Source organism: Suncus etruscus, chromosome 16 (assembly GCF_024139225.1).
Source record: "Suncus etruscus isolate mSunEtr1 chromosome 16, mSunEtr1.pri.cur, whole genome shotgun sequence".
Classification (NCBI taxonomy): Eukaryota; Metazoa; Chordata; class Mammalia; order Eulipotyphla; family Soricidae; genus Suncus; species Suncus etruscus.
Genome location: NC_064863.1, coordinates 5,565,756 through 5,592,212, shown reverse-complemented (window position 1 = coordinate 5,592,212; position 26,457 = coordinate 5,565,756). Strand labels below are relative to the sequence as shown.

Sequence of the window (26,457 nt, the reverse complement as noted above, 5' to 3'; positions counted from 1 at the left end):
TGACAAATCCTGGTTGAATGCTTTCTATAGTAGGTGTCACTGGCCAAGGTACTGCAGTTATAAATAAGTGTTCCTAATTTCTAAATCTTCATGGTCTAAAGACAACTGGCTTCTCAGTTTTAGTTTCATGTCTGCTCTGCCACTAGTTACTGAGTCTGTTTCTTACATAGGCGCATCAAGTGTCTGTTTCTCAAGCTTCTTTCTCTTCTTAAGAGCATTTTTTCCTCTGGAAGAGTCTAAACAAAGCCATTGATCTATAAATAAAATAGTTTCTAGTTACCCATATTCTATTCTAAGTTAGAACCTAATACTAAACTGATACTCTCCCAGATCCTAATAAATGCCTAAAACTACCAATTAACTTAATTGATGCTATATTTAACCTGAATTTAAAATTTTTTGTTTTTGGATCACACTAGCAGTGCTCAATGCTTTTAGCTCTGCACTCAAAAATCCCTCCTGGTGACAGAAAAACAAAAGCTGCAGCCAATGGTCAGGCAGCAGCCTTTTGCAATGACATTTGGCGGCAATCAGTCTCCACCCTCCAAGGTTAGGATTTGTGAAGAATTCAGGTTTATATTTGTCTATGCTAATCTTAAAAATCAGGGTAAAGTGGGGCCGGAGAGGTGACGCTAGAGGTAAGGTGTCTGCCTTGCAAGCGTAGCCAAGGAGGACCGAGGTTCGATCACCGGCATCCTATATGGTTCCCCCCAAGCCAGGGGCGATTTTTGAGCGCTTAGCCAGGAGTAACCCCTGAGCATCAAATGGGTGTGGCCCAAAAAACCAAAAAGAAATTGGGGTAAAGTATAGGGAAATTGCTAAATTTAGGCTAGCTGTTAGATTTAGGACTGGGCTAGGGTAAAGTTAATGTAGATTACAGTTAGTGGAGGATTAGCCAAGGAGTTGAGGTTAGAAACTGTGATAGATTTAGGTTTTAGATTTTGCTACATCCAAAATTATAAACCAATGTTATGTATATGGTGATAGTTAAATTTTGACCAATAGGAAGTTTTAAGTCTTAGCAGAGTCAGGGTTAGTATATATTAGGACTAGGATTAGAGTTAAAGTTAGGGATTGCATAGGGTTTAGTTGTGCATTTTGCTATGTTCAAAATTAAAAAAGCAAGTTCAATATTGGATGATTGACTAATTCATAGCTTTAGGCCTAAATTAGTATAGTATAAGGGATAGTATAAGATAAAGGTTAGGATTAGGATTCGGGTTAGTATTAGTGCTGAGAAAAGTAGAAGGGTAAGTGTTAGGTTTGGCTAATTTAAAGTCAAAATAAAAGTTAAGTACATAATGATGATTAAATTTAGGCTAATTCATCATTTTAGGGTTAGGATTTCGATGAGGGCTAGGGTTAGGGTTTGTTCATGAGTTTTGTGGTGCTCTATTTTTATGTAACCCCATCAAAAAATGGGGACAAAAAATGAGCAGATAGTTTATTAAAGAAGAAATATAAATGGCCAAAAGACACATGAAAAAATGCTCCTCATCAGGGAGATGCAAATCAAAACAGTGATGTACCATCTCACGCCACAGAGACTGGCACACATCACAAAGAACAAGAACAATCTGTGCTGATGGGAATGTGGAGAAAGGAACTCTCATTCACTGCTGGTTGGAATGCCATCTAGTCCAGCCTTTATGAAAAATAACATGAGATTCCTCAGAAACTGGAAATTGAGCTCCCATATAATCCAGCCATACCACTCATAGGGACATGCCCTAGGAACACAAAAACACAATACAAAACACCTTCTGCACATTTATATTAATTGCAGTGCTATTTATAATAGCCAAAATCTGGAAACAACCCAGATGCCCTTCAACAGATGAATGGCTAAAGAATCTGTGGTACATACACACAATGGAATACTATGCAGCCATCAGGAAAATGAAGTCATGAATTTTCCTATACATGGATGGACATGGAAACTTATGCTGAGTGAAATAAGTCAGAGAGAGATAGACATTAGTAAGAATAGTCTCACTAATTTATAGGGTTTAAGAAAAATAAAAGACATTACTATAATAATACACAGTGACAATAGAGATGAGAGCTGGAAGGACCATCCTATGATACGAAGCTCATCACAAAGAGCGGTGAGTGCAGTTTGAGAAATAACTACATTAACAACTATCATGATAATGGCAATGAGTGAGAGAAATAGAATGCCTTTCTTGAATACAGGCAGTGGGTGGGGGAGAAGAGAACTGGGGGCATTGATGGTGGGAAGGTTTCACTGGTTAAAAGGGGGTGTCCTTTTTTATAACTGAAACCCAACTACAAACATGTTTGTAATCATGGTGCCTCAACAAAGATATTAGTTAAAAAACTCTAACCCTAACCTTAACCCAAATACTTACCTTAACCTTATATTAAGTTAATCTTACTCTAGCCTAGTCTTAAACCATTAGCCTAAATTTAACAATAACTATAATAACATTATTTTTAACTTTGAACATAGCCACACATAAACCATAAACTATTGCAAACCTAAACCCAACCCTAAATTAACCTAAGTCTAGCCTTGGCCTAAATACCAATTAGCATAAATTTGAATAGAACCCCACACTTCTCTAAACGGCTCTTCTTTTTCAGTATCCTCTAACTCATGGCACCAACATATACTCTGTCCTAGCCAGAAATAGTCTTCTTGATACCTTTTTTCATTCATTCTCTCATCTGAGAAGAGATGGATCCAGATGGATACATTTAATTTCTATGTTCCTGGCCAGAACTTAAATTGGGTCCACCATGATCTTTCACCTTGCTTACTTCAACTTCTTACGTCTTCCTGCCTGTGCACTTTTCCATGGCCTTCCTGTTCTAAACCACTGTCAGGTGACATTTGTAATTTATCCTGATCAAGGACTGTTGTATTAGAATTTTCTAACTTCCATCTGTCCTCTTGATAAAATGCTTTCTAGGGTCTAAGGTTCTGACGAAAATCTTGTTTACCTGCTTTGGTGTATCTTCTTTATTCTGATACATGATCCTGCCCTTTTGAATTCTGTTTCCTTTAAGCCACCAACTCTTTGTTTCTCTAGGCCTGGATCTATTGTGCCATCATCATACAAGACACACTTTCTTGTACTCAAACAACTACCAATCCTGGTGTTGATATCCCAGTTGTTGGATAAAGCACTACTGGGTCTCATTGTTGGATTATGAATTCCTCTAGGGAGATATAACCATCATGTATTTCCCAGTGCTATACAATCTGTGATGGATGATTTAATTAATTAGTCTCACAAGATACAGGTCCTTAAGGACATGGGAAAAATTTTATTTCTGCATTAGGAAACCAAGACTAACAAAGCAATGAAAAAAAGTTTGTTTTTGCAAACATAATGTTTCTAATCTGCTTAGGTGGAATAGAGGTTAATCAAATATCATGCAGTAAATATAGTTGATAACTAAAAGTGAACATCTGTTGTAAATGTAAAAAACTGAGATAAAACACTACAAAAGAAAGAATAAGAGACTTAGTAGGCCTAAATCTGAGAAATATGGGTAAGATGTCCTAGAAATTCACTTGGGGGCTTGAAAAATGACTTGGTGATTGGTGTGTACATGGAAGCAAAGGTGGGCACTTGGCTCATACAGAGGATGACGTCAGGCACGTGTGTGTGTGTGTGTGTGTGTGTGTGTGTGTGTCTTTATGTATATGAAGGGAAGAGAGAAAAGTTAAAGATCCAGTAGAGATGGTGGAGGCCAGAGTAGAAAGACTATATAAAAGATCTGGCTGCTTTATTATATATAGAAACTACTAAATGTTTATAGTTATAGGAGGAGGGGCATGGTTGTAGAACAATGGTAGAACAAGAGCAAATTTGCATTCCAAAACTATTACTGGCTGCAGTGTGAAGAGCAAATGAGAGGATATGTATGTAGGCAGACTGGTGAGGAAGTGATCACAATCATCTGAGTAGAACAAGATGGCAGCTTGGATTGAGGACACAGCATAGGTATAGAGAGAGATGTTCACATTTAAGAGGCTTACAAGGTAAAATCCACATGGTTCCATGATAAATTGGTTATTGCTTTGGATTCCTGGAGATATCCTGTCCCCCTTAATGCATAACCTAGCCCCATGGCACTTGTAAAGAGTGCTGAGAAAATATAGATACTTCTGAGCCAGCAAATAATAGCCTGGCGCCAAATCTGGTAGACAACCTGCCTCAACAGTTTGACTGGAACATAGGCACACTCTGATTTCTGTGTGCTCAAGTTGGCTTTCACACTAATATGGTAGAGATGACTCGCTGCCACAGAGGTCTCTTGGCCTGCAAAGACTACAATGTTTACTATTTGGTCCTTAATAGAAAAATATTTCCAATGTCTACTCCAGGAATTAAATCCTGGAGTATTATTAGCCCCTGTAAAAATATGATGATGATGATGTGCATTGGCCCTAAGGAGTGACTCATGAAAGAATGAGAACTGAGGTTATATCAGTATAAAGACTGAACCAGTCCTTCAGGCATCCCCAATTCTGGTGTGTCTTATGCGGGCAGATCTCAGTGGCTTTGCTGTGGGGACTGGTCCACTGTTTTGTTCAATAAACTGCAGCTGAGCAATGACCCTGATCCTTAGTTGCCTGCCCAAACCTGGAGTGAAATCCTGGATGTCTTTGGCACATTCCTCCCACTTTGCCTGCCGGCATTAAAGGGTTGACAGAACAATTAAACTTATTAAGAAGATTGACCTCATGTGGAGAGGAATTTTAAACACCAGATGGACGGGTTTATTAATAAGGGAGAGTCTGGAAGTTCTACTGCTGCCTACCACAGGAAGACAGAGGAGAGATCTTCCTTTAAATAAATTCCAGCTCCTGACAAAATGAGAATAAGGCTTTCTCTTTAATTTTTGTTCCCAATACTATATCCAAAAAATTAAATTAATCAGTGCCTCTCACCTGGTCTTAAGAATTTATGCTGGATGTATGCAAGTAAGGGTTTGGGAAAGGAGACCAGGAAATGCAATGTTAAGGAAGAAGTTAATATTCCCAGAATCAATCATTTTCTGGAGAAATAAAAAATCAGCACCAGCAGCTGTTGCTGTCTTTTTCTCCGACCTCCACCAACCCTGGGAAATCGCTGCTCAGAAGTCACGAATACTCTTGGCATGGCAAGTCTGTCACTTCGACAAATCAGGCATTTTTCCAGAACTGGACCCTTTAATATTCTTGGGCTGTTTTTCTCCCCCCGACAATTGTCAGTTGGACGATAATCCCTACCTTGTCACAGGCCCATTTATCATGTGAATGCTCAGCATACTTGGTGACAATGTACTCCAGTTTTTCAGGCAAGGAGAAACTGAAACAAGGAGAAATGAACACAACCTCCACAAGAGTTTCAACAAAGTGCTGAGAAGATGATTAAAATCAACAGTCAATCATGAGAAGTAGATCTGACCAACCAGCTAAGTCTGAGGCTGAAGCTGGCATCCACGATAAGCAGCCTGAGGTGAAAGTAATAGCTATATCTCAGACACTTGCCCACAGAGGAGGCTTCTGTTGCAGTGATGCCATCCTCCCTGGTACCTCTTCTCTGGGTTTCCTGGACTTCTGGGGAACCATTTTGGCTCCTGAACCAGAAGTCTTCAAGATAGACAGCTGCACTGGCCTGGCATCTTAGGGCTTCAGTCTGGGAGGGACAGAAATAGATGCCAAGTGTGGCAAAACCATCATGTCCACCGTTTTGAATTCGGTGACTTAGGTTGGAATACTGCACATTTGAAAGTAGAGTAGACCCCCTCTTGGTTCTGGAGCCCTACAGCTTTTGTCCCCACTGAAGTGACAGTCTCTAGATCCATGAAGGAACACATATTCTTGTATTGTTTGTCATCTTGCTGACAATGGATATCTGACTGGAACAATAAGATCCACTTTCCCTGGAATGTGACCTTGAGTTGGGTGAGGCCAGGTGGCCAACTTCAGGTGATTATTTTAATGAGAATTCTTGAAAACCATCCATTGGGTCACTCTGCTTTGACTCTGGTTTGGCTTTTCATTTTGTCTGCTTCTCCTTGTCCTTGTACTAATATTCTTTTCTGCTTATGAGAGCAAGTTAGCCCTATTATCCACATTATTCAAAGAACAAATCTGATGTCAGAGATATGTCTAGTTGAAGAAGTCAGAACTATAACAAATAGGATGGAGCCACTTACCAGCACACAATGCTCGAGTATAGCATGTTTCACAATGTTTTAAAAACACCCAGTTAAATAAACTCCAAGGATCATCCTTCTCATACTTACATTCGCAAAGTCCAATGTGCCTCTAAGTTCAGGTTTGCTCTTCAACATCCATTCTAATCGAGGCTATCTGATGGGATGTTTATTTAACTTTTCCAAGGATAAATGTTATACCTGAGCAAAGCTGACAGTCTTTGGAAAGGTAGGTTAGACCTCTCACTTGAGATCTACTGTCACAAAACCCAGGTCAAAAGTGGTTTCAGAACTCTCTAATAGAGGGGCCAGAGAGATAGCACAGTGGTAGGGCATTGCCTTGCATGCAGCAGACCTGTGAGGGACCCGAGTTGATTCCTAGCATCCAATATGGTCCCCCAGCCTGCCAGGGGTGATTTCTGAGAGCAGAGCCAGGAGTAACCCCTGAGCACCACTAGGTGTAACCCCCAAACAAAACAATCAATCAATCAATAAAGTTTATTTAAAAAAAAACTGCTGAATGAAATAAGTCAGAGGGGGAGAGATAGATGCAGAATAGGCTCCCTCATCTATGGGTTTTAAGAAAAATAAAAGACATTTTTGCAATAACTCTCAGAGACAAAAGAGATGAGGGCTGAAAGGTCTAGCTCAAGACATGAAGCTCACCACAAAGAGTGTTGAGTGAGTTAGAGAAATAACTACACTGACAACTATCCTAACAATGTGAATGAATGAGGGAAGTAGAAAGCCTGTCTCAAGTGCAGGCAGAAGTGGGTGGGGAGGAGGGAGACTTGGGACATCGGTGATGGGAATGTTGCACTGGTGAAGGGGGTGGTATTCTTTTTTTTTTTTTAAAGTAAAATAATTTTATTTAAGAAAATAATTTTATTTAAGGAAATTAACAGAAAAGTGGAAGGACAGGGGGTGGTGTTCTTTACATGAATGAAACCCAACTAAAATCATATTTGTAATCAAGTTGTTTAAATAAAGATATTAATAAAACAAAACAAAAAGAAAACAATGTCTATCTGAAAAAAAACTCTAATAGAAATGAGACTGGGGATGAAGATGATATGACCCACGGTACAAAATCAAAATTGGGGCAGGAGTGCCATCTGAACTTATATAAGCACTGGCCTGAAGACCACCAAGGAGAAATACTGGGAAATCAGAAGGAAAGATCGAAAAGCACTAGTATAGATTTATTCCAAAATTCTAGTACCCCTTCTTACTATGGCAAAGATCTGGTTTAGTGTCTAGGTCTTCAATTAGATCTATGTTCTGATTTTATACCCAAGATTTGCCCAAGCTCAGCTGAGTGTTCCTCATTGCAGTTATTTAGAGGTATAATATCAATATAACTATATAGGCCTAATGCACAAAGAGTAAAAATTTTGTCAAAAAAACCTCATTACTAAATTAATAGCATCATTTGTTAGGTGCAATATTCCTGGTAATATTTTTATGTGTAAATGTTTGTGAGAATAAAGGAGCCCTACTCTGTAGAAAAATGGCAAAATATAATAATGTGGCATAGACTATAATATGGATGGATTAAACCTTCAGGAGTTTAGGGTGATGCTCAGTGTCTGATATGGCACGACGGGAGTAATGTGGAACAGTGTTTGCAGGAAAGGAGGGAGGAGAGATTTAATTTCCTGATACCATCTGAAGAAAAAAAAAAACTGACCACAGAAACAACTTAAAAATAATTAGAAACTTACTTCATGGTGTTGATAGGTTTGGGGTCAAAGTTGCCTTCTGCATCCACTGAGACCTGTTTCTCCAATGTGGCTGAGATTCTAGTGTCTAAATAATCCGGTGGCAAGGCCCCAGCTATAGCACTGAGACAAGGCAGGGCCATTCGGAAAAGATCTGGATCATACTTCTGTGGGGGAACATATAGAACATGTTAGTTCCATGGTCCTAGGCAGAATAATTCATCAATAAAAAAAAATCAACATGTCTTTTCCTAATCAAATTAAAAGGAAAGCCAGGCAAGCCCTTTGTAACTCTTTCTGGTAGATACTGGAGAATGAGTGAACATTAAAAATTTCAGCTTTGGGGCCAGAATGGTAGTGCAAGCTGAGCCTCTGGCAGGGGTCTGAAACTCACGGCCCACGGGCCGCAAACGGCCCTCCGTACAACATTTTGTGGCCCTGCCCTACAGGAATCTTTTTTTGTTTTGTTTTGATTTAGTTGTTTGTGTCACACCCCCCAATGTTCAAGGCTTACTACTGACTTTGCACTCAAGGATCACCCTGACTTTGCCTCCTGCGGCCCCCAGGTAAATTGAGTTTGAGACCCCTGCGTGTAGAGCATTTGCCTTGCATGCACTGAACTAGAATGGACCATGGTTTTATCCGCTGGTGTCCCATATGGTTCCCCCAAGCCAGCTGTCACTGGGTGTGGTCCAAATTCAAAAACAAAACAAAACAAAACAAAACAAACCAGATTTCCATTTGCTTGAGGAGAAATAATCTGAAATGAAAATTTAAGTAAGCATCTCCCAGGACTGGGAAAATGGCTCAAAGGATGGGAGTATGAGTCCCATATGCAGACGGCCTGCTTTCCATTTCTGGAAATGCAAGATGCCTTGAGTAGCACCAGGTATGACTCAAAAACAATGAGTGATCCAATATCTCCTAAAGAGTTAATTTCAAGACATAACCTCACAGGGGCCATACTGGTGTTGGGTTCCTAGAGTCACCAAGTTTATGGTATGGTGGGTAGGTTAAGCTGTGGATTGAACTCAGGGTCTTGTACATGCTAGCTGATGTTCTACCACTTGAGATATCTTCTTAGCCCTTCAAAGTGGCTCTCTCTTGATTAGAAAAATTATAAACTTGTTTTCCATAGGAAGTTATGAAAATTGATATAGCCTAGGGGTGGGGAGAGCACTTGATGCTTTGCCACTTCCTGCAATAATGATAGGGAACATATGTTGATATTATCTGCTCATGCATAATAATATGACCGTCCTCTTAAGCCTTGCCCAGACTGGAATGTTGGTCAAATAATAAGGGTGAGGAAAAGGGATTGATATAGGTATTCTATATCCCTTCTATGCCCTTTCTTTATCCCTTCTGTATATCCCTTCTATAGCCACGCAGGTTAGTTCTAGCCTTCTTTTTACTCCAGATTCCCTATTCTGCAGCTGCTCCTGTACATATTTGCATACTATATAGGTTATTATCCTACATGGTTAGATCACATCAAGATTAGCCATACTAGCAAACACGCCATAAATGCCATAAAAGTTGTCACACTGCAATGTTTAGAGAATAGCAAAAAAAAAAAAAAAAAAAAAGAAGCCTGCACATGTTCAATATACAGACAGAAATCCCATGTCTTATGCTCGATTGCATGTATTTTTCATCTGGGTTCGGCTGAATCTGAGGATTTGCAAGAATGTGAGGATACACGTTGGATTGACTTAGACAAACAGATCCAGAAGTAAAGAAACTCATGTTCAGATAAATGGCGGACACACTTCACATCCGCTTACTTTTGTCTTGAAAGTGGGTGACCTCAAAAGTCTAAATAAATGGGTGAAGGGAAGTGGAGGCACGTCTGCGAGTTGGTCTGTATCCCAACCTGCCTGTCCCCACTGAGAGTAGGGACTTGGGATTTCAGTCTCTTCTCTGCTTCCTTTTCAGCAAGGCCATGAGGAAGTACCCCAAGTATAGAGTAATGTCTACAACTCCCACCTCCCTATTTAAAAGCAGAGATCAAGGCTCCCCCCCCCCAACTTGATTCCATCATGGGCCAACAAAGTCAAGAGGAAAGGGTTGAGGACAGAGGGAATCACAAATATGACTCTGGCATTAAATTTATGTATCTGGGCAGTCCATGAGTCAGCTGTCTGGCACTGTTCATACCCTTGCCTGGCAGTGAGGGGATAGGCCCACTCAGATCTCAGAGAGCAGGACTAAAGATGAATGTCACATACATGAGAAGTACATAGGAAGAGCTGAGCAGAGTTGAGTTGTTCTTATTTGTAAGGACAACTTGGTGTTTCCCACAAAGAAACACAAAGGGAGTCTCCATCATGTCCAGGAAATGGCTCCATTACCTTATGGGAGAGAGAGTCAAAAATCCCCCAAAAGAGCTTTTCTGTCAGGTGCAGCTCTTCCTCTACAGCAAGTCCATAACTCCCCCATCCTGAGGGCAGACAGTAATATTTCCAGCACTGCTCATAGTGATTCGTAAGAAGCTGGATAGTTCCGATTAGGGTTGTACCACGGGCCGGGGAGAGAAGGCGTCCACAACATGTGAAAAGAAAAGGAGAAAAGGAAGGAAAAAGAGCATGAGGAGAGGGCAGCCAATATTTGTAACGAGAAGCCCTCCCACACCACAGGGAAAGAAAAATGGGCATTTGGGCTCAAGGAACTCCAGCCCAGATGAACTTGATGGATTATTCATGCTATCCACTGTGCCCCTCACAGTCACTGGCAAGTCAAGCCCAAGGAGCTGCCTCCAATGCCAGGTCAACCTGCATGACTAATTATTCCTACTGCCCACTGTGCCCCTCACAGTCACTGACACAGAAAGAGATGACACTTCCTGAGAGAATGTGCTGCCCCCGGAAAGTGGTCACCAGATATGATATAGTCAGTCAGAGACAGGAGGAAACTCTTCTGAGTCCATCGCTTATGGTCTGACAGTTTCTGCAAGTGATGCTGGTGTGGAAAGGAGAAGGTGGGGAGCATACAGCAGGTCTGAGGGGCTTTTTCTACCTCAGTGATTTTTTCAACCAGCAGTTCCCAGAACAGTGCTAGTCTGCAGGTACAGAAAGGTTAAAAAAGACTGGTCTGTCACTTGGTTAATACTGCTGATCTGGAGCAGGAGAGATAGTACAGCAGTAGGGCATTTGCCTTGCATGTAGCCGACTTGGGAGGGACCCAGTTAGATTCCTGGTATCCCATATGGTCCCCCAACCTGCTGGGTGCAATTTCTGAGTGCAGAACCAGTGGCACCGGGTGTGGCCCCCAAACCAATCAATCAATTAATAAATAAAGATATTAAAAACACTGCTGATCTGTGGGTTGGTATGCAAGATAGGTACCTATCAGAGCATGTAAAATAGTCGAAGAACTCGGGGCTTCACTGACAACTGACTGCAGTGTCTGGTTTGATATTAGCTTCTGAGGGCCCAAAGTGCATGCAGCAGCTTCATAATGAGCCAGTAGAGGGCAAAAGAAAACTGGCAATGGTCCCATACATGAAGGTGAGACCCAACTATAATTGTGTTTGTAATCATGGTGCTTAAATAAAGATATTGTTTTGAAAAAAAAGAAAAAGAAAAAGAAAAAGTACCCTGTCTTTGACAGGAAGGAGTGAGAGTTTACTGGGTGCCTCAATAATGCCTCTCGGGAGCCCAAATCCAGCTGACAGTGCAGGCCTGCTGAGGAAGCAAAGCCACGTTGAACTGTGCAAACTGGCTTTCAGCTCAAATAGCTTTCACGATTAAAACTGGGACTTGGGGTTGGGGACAATGAGCCCGTGGAGGGCTGTGGAATCTCTCCCATCAGCCAAACTGTTTGCAGCCTGGCACAGAGAAAGAAGACTGAACTAAGGGCTCCTGGGAATGCTGTAATTCCAGCAAAGTGCTTCTGAAATCCTTGCTTGGACTATTTCTGAAAAGAAGGAAAAGTGCTGTTCAAATCATTAGGAAGGATTTTCAGGCATGACTGGTTATTGCTGACACTTTTGAAGATGAAATGTGGCAGGTGGCTCCTAGGTAAAACAGAGAATGTGGCTGGCCTCTTGAGTGGGTAGCTAGCTGGTCAAGAGCCCTTCCACCCTGGCTTAGGGCCTCCCAGGGATCAGGATAAAATGTGTGTGATTTGTGAGAAAAATCAGAAATAGGACAGAAATGGTGGGAAAGAAGGGTTGTGGTCTTATTTTACATAAAGAAAGGAGAATGAGGGGGCTGAGTGATAGCACAGCAGTAGGACATTTGCTTTGCAAGCAAACAGACCTAGGTTTGATCCCCAGAATCTCATATGGTCCCCTGAGCCTGCCAGGAGCGATTTTTTTGGGTCACATCCAGCAGCACTCAGGGGTTACTCCTGGCTCTACACTCAGAAATCGCTCCTGGCAGGCTCGGGGGACCATATGGGATGGCGGGATTCAAACCACCGTCCTTCTGCATGCAAAGCAAACACTCTACCTCCATGCTATTTCTCTGGCCCTGCCAGGAATGATTTTTGAGCACAGAGCCAGAAGTAACCCCTGAACACTGCTGGGTCTGGCTCAAAACAAAACAAAACAAACAAAAAGGAGAACAAAGAACAGAATAAAGTTAAAAGAGAAACTCTTAAAGGAGGGGGAAAGCAAAAAAGCAGTAAGAAATAGAAGAGACCATTTTATTATGTTTTGTAAGTGAAATCTCATAGGGCCTTCCAAGCTTGCTGCCATAAAAAACATTGTAAGAAATGTAATGAGGGCAACTCCTCCCCCACCAAAGCCCCAGACCAAAAACCAAGTCCTCTTACTTGTCTTTGCGAAATACAAGTAGTCAGTGGGAAAACAGGAAATTGAAGCAGTTTATGAATCTGGAGCTTTCTACCTAGACACCCAAGGAAAGGTCTGATTTTGTAGGTTGTGTCATCACTTTCCACTCAAAGGAACAGAATAATTTAACATGCATTTTGCTTCTTAGGATACGAAGATGTCATGTTGGATCAGGCAAGTTCCCTGTATCAGGGGCTGCTGCATTTCTTAACATGAGAGTTTACCTTCAGAGGCATCTTGCAGTATTCATTGAGCTGTGGGACATCAAAAACAAGACGTCGCAGGAGTTGCTGTAACATGGAAGGTCGCAAGTGACTGTGTGGTAGAATAAGAAAAAGGACAAGTAGAAAAAAGAAAAAAGGAAGAAATACAATATCATAGCCATATTTGAATGAATGAATGAAACTTCAAAGCAATGAAAAATTCAAGATTCTGAGAAAACCAAACTTCATAAACAGTTCATACAAACTGAGGATAATCTAAATTCAGAAAGGGGGGGTTGTGACTTGAAAAACCAACGGTGAAATTCTTTTTTTTTTTAAAAATAATGTTTTTATTTAAACACCTTGATTACAAACATGACGATAGTTGGGTTTCAGTCATAAACAGAACACCCCCCTTCACTAGTGCAACATTCCCACCACCAATGTCCCCCTCTCACTCCTCTCCTAACCCCTGCCTGTATTCAAGACAGGCATTCTGGAAGGACAAGTGGTCTAAGACGCCAGACCCAGACCTTAGTAGGAAGTTCCAACTTCCTACCCTGAAATTCAATGTCATGTAAGAAGAAGTTCAAGGGATTATGCACATAAAAATTATAGCTGCTGAGGATGTATAAAGAAATCTAACAGAACTAAACTATGCTGCATTTTTAAGGACCACAGTTTTTATTTGACCACCCTCAAATTTACAGACAACCTAGAGTTGACCAGGAGAAGATGTGGAATCGGAGGCCATCTACTGGTGTGATCTGAAGAGCACCTTGAAGTCCTTTTTCTATGTAGCACATGAAATTGTCATGTTTGGGCTAATTTCTTCGAATTCTCTGTTCTCAAAACACTTATTTAAAATTCAGCTATGCTAAAATTAGAAAACTATCAGAATTCATAGCTTTGTTATTTTGTTTAAGTAGATTTTTGATAGAGATGGAGAGATGAGTAACAATGATTTACTGTATTTTTTGTATCATAAGACACACTTTCCCCTTCCCTCCAAAAGATGGAGGGAAATGTCTCTGCATCTTATGGAGTGAATGCCATTTGGAGCTGAGTCTTTTTATTTTCTGTTGTAACAAAAAGAGGTTAATGTGTTTAACCTGCTGAGAACCAGTATATTGCAAATATACTTTGACCTCGCAGGTTAGTTATTCTCAGCCACCATTTGACGACATCTCACGTCGCACTATTTGCTTTTGGAATCAGTTTTTTCTTGTTTCCCTCATCTAAAAACTATGTGTGTCTTATGGTCAGGTGCGTCTTATAGAGTGAAACATATGGTAGCTTCTATTTAAATGTTCACATATACAATCAATTTGGCACTCAGTTTGGCAATCAATCAAGTCAGGTGGTTCATAAACCCTTAATTCCTCCTAAAGAGACCTAATGAGTCTAGGAGGCAAAACTGAGAGCTCAGATATTAAATGTTAGAGTTTCACAAAAACAACATGTTAGACATCCCAGGGAGAATGATGGTTATGAAAGGCAAGAACAGCAGAACTCACCACTTCTCACCCTTCTAGAGCTGGTCTCTCGATGTAAAGCCCAAGAGGGACAAGTTAGTTAAGACAAGCAACAAGTAATTGACCTGATCTTTGAATCTAGTAATCATAACCTAAAACTGCTCAATTATTGATATTTTAATTTAGCTCTTTTGTAGTATCACCTAAGATGGGTCAGTTGGAATAAAAGCAAGCAATGAAAACACATATAATTCTCTTTATGACTCTATTACACCAGAATGGAAATCTCTAGAGTTCAAATAGAACAAAAAGAGAAAAATGGACATGACTTAAAATACTAGGACTATGAGTTGTAGATTTATGTAAGAGTCAAAATTCCCCCAAATTTTTATTCCTTAAGAACAGCTGGGAATGTTGCACTGGTAAAGGTGGGAGTGTTGTATTTTGACTGAAATCCAACTACAAACATGTTTGTAATCATGGTGCTTAAATAAAGATATTATATTAAACAAAGAAGCAGCTGCAGTTAACATCAGCCTGGCCAATAAGATTTTATTATGAGCAAAATCACTTTCTTTATTTCAATGAAAGCAAGTTAGTTCTTTTTTTGTTGTTGTTCACAACACAATTTTTCCCCCCACAGATAAAGTTGTTCATGATTAAGTTGCAGTCTTACAATGTACCTTCACCAGTGCACATTTTCTGCCAGTTTCCCACTCACCCTCTCTGATACCCTCTCTCTCCCCTTTATGTCTTTGGGGCATACATTTTTCTTCAGTTTCTCTTTCTCTCTCTTCGTTTTTTCACCTTTTAGATACTTTGATTTGCAGCACAACGCAAATTTTCTGATGCCAATGTCCCCAATTTTTCTTCTACTCACCATCCCTGCCTCCTCTGGGGCAGGCATTTTACTTCTCCCTCTCTACTTTCTCTCTTTTCTTCTTTATTTGACACTGTGGTTTGTACTATTGTTAATGGAGGGATGCCATGCATTTCCCTTTATCCTCTTTCAGCACCCAGTTCTTATGAAGGGAGATCAGTTCTAACTACCACTGATATAGTAGACCCTTCACTACTCTAACTGCAGTTCCTTCTCTGTGGCAAGCTTTCTACCATTGACTGGTCCTCCTGATCCTCATCTCTATTGTCTCTGGATATTATTACCACACTGTCTTTTGCAAAAATCACTTTATTTTTCCCCACAACATCTACTTTATTTCTTTAAATTACAAAATCATGGTTACAAGTTTGTCTATACTAGCTTTATTTTTCCCATAGATAAAGTTGTTCATACAATGTACAACAACCTTTCATCAGTGTGCATTTCCAGCCACCAATGTGAACAGTTTTCCTCTAACCCTCCCTGATGCTCTCCCTACCCCATCACAGATATTTTACTTCACTCTCACTCTCACTTTCTCTCTCTCTCTCTCTCTTCTTTTTTGACATTGTGGTTTGCACTATTATTCATGAGGGGTGCGATGCATGTCCATTTCACAGTAGACCCTTCTCTACTCAAACTGCACTCTTCGTTTTTAGCGGCAAGTCTACTACTATGAACTGATCCTCCCAATCCTCATGTCTATTGTTTTTGGATATCATCCCTACACTATCTTTTATTTAAAATCACTTTAAGAAGCAACTTTTGCAAGGAGAAAGGAATTCTTTGTTGCTTTGGTTCCTAAGGTACCTATTTATTTATTTATTTATTTATTAAAAAAACTTTTGAGACCATTGTGAGTTACAAGTCTTTCACAGTTGTATTTCAGGCATTTAGTGAGTGTGAATTAGGATCATTCCCACCACCAGAGTTGACCTCCCTTTGCCATAGTTCCCAGCATGCCTCCCATACCTCCCCCTTTCGCCCCCTGGACTGCTAGTGTAATAGGTCCCTTTTGTATATAGCTTGTTGTAGTTTGGGTTTCTTGATTCTACTGTCATTGACTTTGGCTTGAGTATTTGGAGCTGACTATTTTTTTCCCACTCAATGCTCTTGAGATTGCTTGGCCCTTGGGTCCCATCCACTCCTCCCACCCTTTTTTTCAATTTGTAGGAAGACATAGAAATATGAGGCAGAACAAAATTATTCAAGTTCTAAGGTTCTATGAAAAAGGCGGGAGCCCCTATCTAGATATAAATAAAATTAAAAGAAGAAAAGAATAAAGAAGGGAAGAGGGGTAGATGTGGCTTTTTTTTTTTTTTTTTTTGCATTGGCACAGCAAACATTGGGGAAATCAGAAAGAAAATTCCATTGGCCTAAAAGGGTACCTATTTGGTTCAGATCTAGCAAAAGGTTGAACAAGCTCTGTGGCTGCTGTTTATGTAGTCGCCAGACTAGATTTGATTTCTCTCTGGGGTAAAAAAATACTATTAGTTGTTCTCTGTGTCATCATTGAGAAGAAAAGTAGGGAGCCATACACACAAGGAATGGGGCCATCACTCTTCCTTGTGAAGTGGCAGAGTGAAAACCCTATTAATTCCTCGAGGCATATAACTGCATCTGTCAAACTCTGTCTCTCAAGACCAACAACATTCTAAGGTGCTCTCTGCCAGTTACAGGATCCCCCTGCTTTTCAAAAATAGACTATTGTTAGAGAGGATTTGGTTATTTGGCTGTTTGGGTACACAGTTACAGTGGTAACTAACTTTATTAATTTTATTCCATTTTGGTGTAATCTGAAATAAATTTGTAATGGGGTCAAATCTGGAGCTTCAGACATACAAAGCAAATATACTTCCTTTGATTACATTCCTGGCACTGCCACTAATTTATAAGGAAAATGAGCTTCATAAACATCTCTAAAGAGTTTCATTTGGGAGATTGGGGTGTATGTTGAGCACTTTGATGTTTTCTATCTCCTCACCCGGCTCTAATATGCAGCTTGAGGTAGAAGATTCCAGACCACCAGCAGACCAGGGAACTGGACGGTACTGCTGTTGAACTCTGCTCTTTAAAAGGCCTCTTCCTTACCTGACCACACCTGACATAGTTTCCTGAGAGTTCAAGAACCTGTGGGTAAATTCATTTGCTGTTCTTTCTTGGCCCCAATATCCATCTGCAGGGGTGAAAATCACTGCCTGTCATTCACAGTGGAATTGGAGATCTTTTCTTTGTCATATCTCTGAGGCCTGGATGGATGCTGTTGGGATCCATGCTGGTAGGGGCCAACCTCTGTGTAGAGCCCTACTTGTTTAGAGGGGAATATTTCAGCTCAAACATTCCATGCAAATCTGAGTGCTTCAGGTCTGAAAGGTCCTACTTCTGGGTCCATTCACTCTGGGGGCTGGTTTTGGAACCCTTTGTTAAAACTTCCTCATGGCAAGAGATGAACTGTAAGGCAGAAGTGATCACAAAGAGCCTGGTGCTAATTGGGGAGCCTAGCCCACAGGAGCTGGTATGATGTGTGTGTGTGTGTGTGTGTGTGTGTGTGTGTGTGTGTGTAAAAGGAGAGAAAGTTTATACAGACTACACTCAGGAGATTTTTGATTACCAGATTAAATGCAGAAGGGGACACATAAATGAAAGGGGACAGACACATAAGAAAACTCCTGGGGAGGTACTCACTTGCAAATGGCAAGCAAACATTCTTCAATTGTATCCCTCTGGGCCTTGGTGAGGGACCGACCCTTGGAAAGCCTGTAGATGGTCTGCAGTGTAGAATCAATCAGAGAGGTAAAGTGTTCTGTTCCGGCAAAGAGTGGGGCACATCTTGTGAGCAGCGGGAGCACTGCAGAACATATATACCGATTGAGTGCCAGTGCAGCTTCTGTGGTGCTTAGAGAAACCTGCAAAAGGGAGTGGGTGAGTCTCTCAGGGAAGAGAGAAGAGCATACCCCCAATCCGTGTTGAACCCCACCTAGCAGTTCAAGGATGCTTACACAGATTTGTTCCACAGCAGCTGAATGAATAATGTAATTTGTAATCATTAGGCCCTTGTCTCTCTCTCTTTTTAAATAGTATCCTTATTTAAGCACCATTATTACAAACATGATTGTAGTTGGGTTTCAGTTATAAACAGAACATCCTCCTTCACCAGTGCAACATTCCCACCACCAAAGCCCCCCATCTTCCTCTTCCCCCACCCCCTGCCTTGAGGCAGGCTTTCTACTTCTCCTACTCATAAACATTGTTATGGTAGTTGTTAGTGTAGTTATTTCCCTAACTGCGCTCATCACTCTTTGTGGTAAGCTTCATATCGCGAGCAGGTCCTTCCGGCTCTCATCTCTATTGTCGCTGGACATTATTACTATAATGTCTTTAATTTTTCTTAAAACCCATAGGTGAGTGTTGTCTTTTTTGTACTAATGAAATCACAGACAACCTGAACATCAGGTTAAAGAGAGAGAGAGAGAGAGAGAGAGAGAGAGAGAGAGAGAGAGAGAGAGAGAGAGAGAGAGAGAGAGAGAGAGAGAGAGAGAGAGAGAGAAAGGAATGAGCAGACAACATTAATGCTATAAAAGATGTTAAAAGAAAGGCAAAATGGAAAGTCTGGTTGGATGGGTTCTAGCAGATACTCAATCAGGCCCAAAACATCAGCTCCTTCTCAAGAAGAAACCTCAACTCTTATTAAATCACTGATGACCAGACAAATCCACTGTTCCTGATGATGAAGACAATACCTACTGCTAGTCTGCTCCATAAGGAACCTGGGTTTAGTTCTCTATTGTCACATCCCTGAAAACCACAAGTTATCTGGTGATGTTGGGATTATTAAATGGCTAGAAATTGGGCAAGTTCTCAGATTCAATGGTTTGTGACAATGTTAGAGGGCAAGTGTAGCTCTGAGCCTGTGGGCCATTTATAGTCTGAGAAATGACAGAGTGACTCACTAAGCACCTCACTATCCCTGGGGGAAGAGTGTAGGGAAGAAAAATCTAGGTTCTTCTCAAACTCCGCTATGGTTTCTCTTGTTCATTTTATTGAGGTATTGTGATTTGCAATACTGATAATAGTGAGTTCATTTTACTTCATTCTAATACTACACTCATTCCTAGAATGCCCATTTTCCTCCATCAGGGTCTTCGAGACCCCTCCCTTTCAACTCTCCATTTTGTTTTGCCTCATAATCTATAAAAAACAGAGTGCTTTTTATCAGGAATCTTAGATTTCCAGCAAGTTAAAAATTATTATTTTTTAAGCCAGTGACTTTATAGAAAGGCTCGAAACAAAACCACACACACACACACACACACACACACACACACAAAAAAAACTCCCACAAAAATACCTTTAATTATTGAAAAGAAACACAATAATTTATGGATAAACCATTTCTAATTCTCCTGCTGGCAGATAGGGATGGAACTCCCATTTGGACCGGGGCTCAGATTGCTCCCCATTTAGGGGCTACTTCTTCCCTCTCTGAGTAAGTTCTTCAAATGGACTCTACTCCAGCCAGTTCAGGTATTGGCTAGCTAAACATCTACTTCAGAATTCAGATTTCTATCTCTGTTGAAGAACAGATGGAGCTATTGAGAAACTTCCTGGTGAATCTAGAAGATGTGCTTCAGACTCTTTAAAATCAATCTCTAGACCCAAAAGATGCTTTGTAGATGTGATCTGATCTAAATGATGTTTTCCTTTTAAACCTAGCTCATTGTCTATTTAGTTCCGACCTAGGACACCAGGGTCCTATGGTCTTTAATTTCTTCAGTCTCTTGCTATTTTGATACTGGGTGTTCTTGGATGACTTCTAAACTTGAGCCAATCCTTATTATGCACTGGATTACATGCTCATCTTCTTGTTGAGTAAGGCATGAAATTGAAGGACTAAGACTGGCAAGAGTATTCCCAGTCTCTTTCATAAGGAACATGGGCATATTTCCTATACTAAGGTGATCTTGTCCTCCAGGGTAGGTTGGTGATACCTAGAATTGCTTTAGGGTGTGTGGTACTACCAACATTTAGTAGTTGGAAGCCTGGGATGCTTCCAGATGCTCTACAAAGAATATGCTGCTCTTTCCCCCTGCGACAATGAAGTGCCAAACCTAAAACAGAGGAAGATAGAATGACATTTAAAGCCAACTTTACTTCTACCAAATTTGTCCTGAGAAATTATGATCCATTTTCTGGTGCTTGAATTTTTCACCCCTTAAAACAAATGTGCTATTGCTATATGATAGATTAGCAGCTAGAAAAGAATTCATGTTTAAATCCAATGTTGCCAATTTATAACGTTAGGGAAACAACTATCTTTATTTTAGTAACTTACGGTATCTAGAGAGGCGGAGGCTCTTAAATCAGGTAAGAATCCAACCTCCAACAAGTGGAGGAGAAAAGTCTGATCCTTTATGCTGTAAACACGATCCAGGAATAGCACCATGGGAGCTTTGTGGTCAGGGCAGAAGTTGGCCGCCATGTCGGGCTCGCTCACCGACCCATCTGAAAGACACAAAAAATGGCATTGCTCCATTGTTCCTTTTCTATTTCTATGGCCTTGAAAGGCAGAGCGTGTTCTGTCCATTCTCCTGACAAGCAAGAAGAATCTTAGGGACCAGAGCAAAGCACAGGGCATTGGCCTTGCATGCGGCTCATCTATGTTTGATCGCTGGTATCCCCTATGCCATGGCCTAACAAGCCTTCTAGGAGTGATCCTCGAGTTAGAGCCAGGAGTCAGCCCTAATCACCACTGGGTGTACCATTCACCCTCTTCCCCACACCCAGATAAAGAATCTTGGAAAATCTACATTGATGCCTTGGAGTCAAGTTTTACTGACTTGGAGGAGCTGACTGTCAAGAGTTTTAGAAATTTTGAGAAGTAGTTATTAGAGATGCCCTTGATTAGAAACTGAAATTTACACTTAAATATTTAATATATAAAATTTATCGTTTGCTATTTTACTGTTCAAGTATATTTGAACTTATTCCTGCTGTATTTGTAGGCTTTAATTCATAGGTAATAGTGCATTTTCTTTCCAACTGCACATTCAGTTGCGCTGGAAGCTTAAAATTGGTCATGAGAGAAAGACACCACACACACACATACACACACACACACACACACACACACACACACACACACACACACACACACGTGCCAGGAATTGGCACTGGACTTTCTGCTTTGTTTATATGGACAAGAAAGAAAATACATGGCAGATTAACTTAAAAAATGTGCTATTGCAACTAAAATGACAACTATCATGACAATGGTAGTGAGTGAGAGAAATAGAATGCCTGCCTTGAGTACACAGGCAAGGGGTGAGGGAGGAGGGAATTGGTGGGCATCAGTGGTGGGAATGTTGCATTGGTAAAGGAGGATGTTCTTTTTTTTTTTTTTTTTTTTGGTTTTTGGGCCACACCCGGTGACGCTCAGGGGTTACTCCTGGCTATGCGCTCAGAAGTCGCTCCTGGCTTGGGGGACCATATGGGACGCCGGGGGATCGAACCGTGGTCCGTCTCCTAGGCTAGCGCAGGTAAGGCAGGCATCTTACCTCCAGCGCCACAGCCCGGCCCCAGGATGTTCTTTTTTATAACTAAAATCTATCTACAAACATGTTTGTAATCAGGGTGCTTAAATAAATATATTTTTTAAAAAAAAAGAAAAAATGTGTTATTGAGTATTATATCTTAAATAGAAGAAAATGTTTCTCAGTATCTCGAAATTATTATTTGACCTAAAATGTAGATCACATCCAATCATTTGAACCTGTTTTGATTAAGAGGATCTAAGATGAGATGGGAAAACCAGGGGGGAAATAAAAATTGTTTGACTTAAATAACAAATACATAAAAGTGGGGCCGGGCGGTGGCGCTAAAGGTAAGGTGCCTGCCTTGCCTGCGCTAACCTTGGACGGACCGCGGTTCGATCCCCCGGTGTCCCATATGGTCCCCCAAGCCAGGAGCAACTTCTGAGCACATAGCCAGGAGTAACCCCTGAGCGTTACTGGGTGTGGCCCAAAAACCAAAAAAAAAAAAAAAAAAAAAAAAAAAAAAAAAAACAAATACATAAAAGAATAATAAGGAATAACAAAGGATTTTTTAACATATCGAAAATAGCAAAGATTTAGTGTTATGTTTGCTCTTGGAAAGGGGAAGGATAGCCTGTCAGAGAAGGAGGAAAGGAAACTTCCAGGCTGGAAGCTGTCTGCCTCTCCTCCCGTGAGCACCAGAGGGAGCCAGATCTGCATAGTTGGATTTGGCTAATAAATCTTAGAAATATTTGGTGTTTCGAGACCAGTAATTTCCCCTGGATATTAAGATTGTTGTGTGCTCCAAGTTTTAGAAAACACTGACTTCAGTATCTACTTTATAATATACTTTGCTGGCATAAAGTTATAAAAATGAATATATTTAAGAGTGTCATTAAGAAGTAGCAAAAGACCCCAATGTTTGTATACCAACAAAGGTCTACAATTATACAGTTATCCAAGAATAAAAAGAGCTCCTTCTGAGAGTTGTTGAGTCTACTTCAACTTCAACAACACATAGAAGTACATAATCTTGAATACCTGTTAAAAAAAGAAAAAGAAAAAATAGCATGGTTTTGCTTGCTTCACTACATGTCCCAGGCTAGTACGGCTTAATGCTAAGAGGTAATAAGTACGTGGAAAAAAGCAATCAGCTTCCCCAGCCTTTTAGGGCGCTGCATGGAGGACCAGTTTTGACTTCCCTGAACATTGAAACCCACAAAACTGAGACATTTAAAGACAAGGAAAACCAGGCATCACCTTCATTCCCAAAAGAAACTTCCACTCACCCCTATCCATAGTACCCTGTAACTCTAGGTCTGGTATCACAGCACACTTCAACTTGAGCCTATTGTGCTCATGTTCAGGTAAGGATCTTTCCTTTCCACAGTCAGTTCATAAAATTTAAGGTGTCTGCTTCCAATATCTTTACAAGGCTACCGGGATCATGAAGATTCAGGGGAAAGTGGTAGACCATAGGAACATACTAAAATTCTAGTAAAAAAACCTCAGAAAAATAGAGATCTGTGAGATTTCTAAAAAATATTTCTAAAGATGTTCAGAGTGCTTGAAACAACAGAGATAAACTTAACAAAATCAGACAAATAATTAAAAAACAAAATATTTGAAAAGAAAAAGATGCACATAAAAAAGACTTCTTCAACTTTACTTTAGCCCAAACAAAAGTACATGTGAATAACAATATTTATTAACTTTTCCCTGAAAACTGTACCCTTCTAACCTGGTTTCTTTCTTCTGACCTCCATTCCTGCTCTTTGATTCCTGAGCCTTGTGTCATGATCCCACCCCCAATTTATGTGATGTTCACCTGGCCTCTTGGACAATCTTGGGGTCTCACCCCTCATTTGGGAAACTGAACTAAAGATCACTTGAAACTACCCAATAAAAGGAATAAAACAAAAAAAATAATGAAAGAGAATGAAGAAAACATATAGGCAAACAATTAATATAAACAAGCTAACATTTCATTGAAGTTTCAAGTAAAGGGGGAAAGAAGAGAAATCTTAAGAAATAATGGCTGAGGGGGCCAGAGCAATAGCCTTTGCTATTAGGGTGTTGCTGTAGGGCGTTTGCCTTGCAAGTGGCTGAGCCAGGATGGACCTGGGTTCAATCCCCGGCGTCCCATATGGTCTCCCAAGACAGGAGTGATTTCTGAGCACAGAACCAGGACTAACCCCTGAGCATCACTGGGTGTGGCCCAAAAACCAAAAAAAAAAAAAAAAAAAAAAAAAAAAAAAAAAAAAAAAGGCTAAGAACTTCACAAGTCTTAAGGAAAAATTTGGACATCCAAGTTTATAAAACTAACAGGCCACCCAAAATTTCTATTTGAAACATTTTACCTAAGACAAAAATACTGTTTAAAGCTAAGAAAAAATTAAAGTAATATGTGGCATTTATTTTTCTATGGTTTCTAGGTCACACCTAGTGGTTGAGATCACTCTTGTTGTGATCTGGGCTCATGTGGGATGCCAGGAATCTAACAAGGTTGGCCACATGTATGGCAAGAAACCCACCTACTGTTCTACAGCTTAGGCCCCCCAAGTTTAAAGTAAAAAATTTTCATATATACAAAAAAACCCCTATAAAGCTATGAACAGTTTCATAGGCCAGGAAAGAATGGGTTAATATATTTTACTGTGCAAAAGAAATAGTAAAAATTAATTAAACTTTACCCAGAAAAATTGTGTTTTATAAATTAAAGCAATTTTTTTCTAGATAAACAAAAGCAGAGGGAGTCGATAAACACTATATTGACATTAAAAGAAATACTGAAGGGGGCCGGAGAGATAGCATGGAGGTAAGGCGTTTGCCTTTCATGCAGAAGGTCATCGGTTCGAATCCCGGCGTCCCATATGGTCCCCCGTGCCTGCCGGGAGCAATTTCTGAGCATGGAGCCAGGAGTGGCCCCTGAGCACTGCCGGGTGTGACCCAAAAACCACAAAAAAAAAAAAAAAAAAAAGAAATACTGAAGAATTCTTTAATCCAAAATACAAATTAATCACAGAAAAACATGTAAAATATATGATACATTGATAAAGAGTATATGTGGTTAAATCTAGAATATTTCAATACGTAATAAGAAAGAGCTAAGCAAAAGTAAATAGAATTGAGAACAAACAATGGCCAATGATAAAAGACTCTGATATTTGGCTGACAGAGCAGAGTTTGCTGAGTGAGGGTCTGAGGGATAAGAGATCATGGTGGAGGGATGCTGACACACAGGCAGTAGGTGAGGTGTAGTGACATCGTATTCCTGAAACAATATCAACACTATTATAAATCATGGTATCTAAATAAAAAGAAAAAAGAATAAAGAATATGTGGCACATACTCTTACATACACAATATTTAGTCATAAAAATGAAATACTGTAATCGACAGCATAAATAGAACTTGAAGGTATTATGTTAAGTGAAACAAGTCAGAGAAAAGCAAATCTTACATGACAAATAATCTGCTTCTCTTGTGGAATCTACAACACAACTTAAAGAACTGGAGAGCAGGTAAGTGGTTATCAAGGGTTGGGGAAATGAAATGGGCAATATTTGTCAAAGGGGATAAACTTTCAGTTAGATGATGAATGCATTCTGGGTATGTCTGCTTTATACATTAACTGAGATTTCCTATGAGATTAGAATTTAAATATTTCACCACCACAACACCACCATTTTTGGTAATTGGTGATTATGACTAATTATATGAGATAAAATATGTATTAGCCTTATTGGGATAAATGCTTCACAACCCAATCATGTATGATTTAACAATAAGGGTATCTTCTGAGAAATGTGTTAAGTTTTCATCATGAGAGTAATTAAGTAGTTCCAAGTCAAAGAGCCTACTCCACCTCCAGGCCATATGGAGTTACTGGCTGAGACCACTGCTGTAGATGCATCTGTCTTTGATAAAAACATCAGTGAAGCCAGGTCCACATCAGTTTAAGACATTACATAAGGTATGACTTATGTACGTGTATCAATTCACATACATGTAACAAATTACTACCCTACCAAGATATTCCACAGAACATTAACCCTGTAATCTGTTGCCAATCAGATTATATTTTTAAATGTTTATTAATTTTTAACACATTTCGTTGAATCATCATGAGATAGTTACAAAGTTGTCAATGTCTAACACTCATCCCTTTATCAGTGCATATTTCCTCCACCAGTCTCCAGTTTTCCTCTCCCTTGCCTTCCCCCATCTGTCTTTATGGCAGACCTTTTTGTTATCACTCTCTTTTTTTAATTTAATAATATAATTTTAATTTTGATCATAGTGGCTTATATATTGTTGACAATAATATCAGGGGGATTCCCATCACCGAATTGTTCTCCCTACACCTCCGTTCCCATCCTACCTCTCTTATCTTCCTCCCTCACCCCCCCCCCCCCCCCGGCCACAAGAATACATGGTCTCCTCTGTGCCTAACTTGCTACTTAGTGGTCTTACACCTGCTTGGTCTTGGTAGCTCCCTTATTTCCTCCTGTAACTGGGAGGTGGGACTAGATAGATCAAGTTACATGGTTTTGTTTGAAGAAGAGAAAAGTAATCACTCTCTCTTTTTCCGTTTAGTCAGAATCAGGAAACAACCCAAATGTTCAAGAACAGATGAGTGGATAAAGAAACTGTGGTACATTCCCATC

At 40.2% G+C, this 26,457-nt stretch overlaps 1 protein-coding gene across 1 annotated transcript in view; it reads right to left on the bottom strand.

The window, feature by feature from the left end:
* The window catches only part of RYR3 (ryanodine receptor 3), a 473,873-nt gene that overhangs the window by 116,907 nt on the left and 330,509 nt on the right, over positions 1–26,457 (bottom strand). Inside the window, exons 48-53 of the mRNA XM_049790221.1 lie at positions 20,590–20,759; positions 17,943–18,163; positions 12,924–13,014; positions 10,256–10,396; positions 7,905–8,068; positions 5,249–5,327 (exon numbers count right to left, since the gene is read on the bottom strand). Of these exons, the coding sequence (XP_049646178.1) occupies positions 5,249–5,327; positions 7,905–8,068; positions 10,256–10,396; positions 12,924–13,014; positions 17,943–18,163; positions 20,590–20,759 (866 nt within the window). The remainder of the gene's footprint in view (positions 1–5,248; positions 5,328–7,904; positions 8,069–10,255; positions 10,397–12,923; positions 13,015–17,942; positions 18,164–20,589; positions 20,760–26,457) is intronic.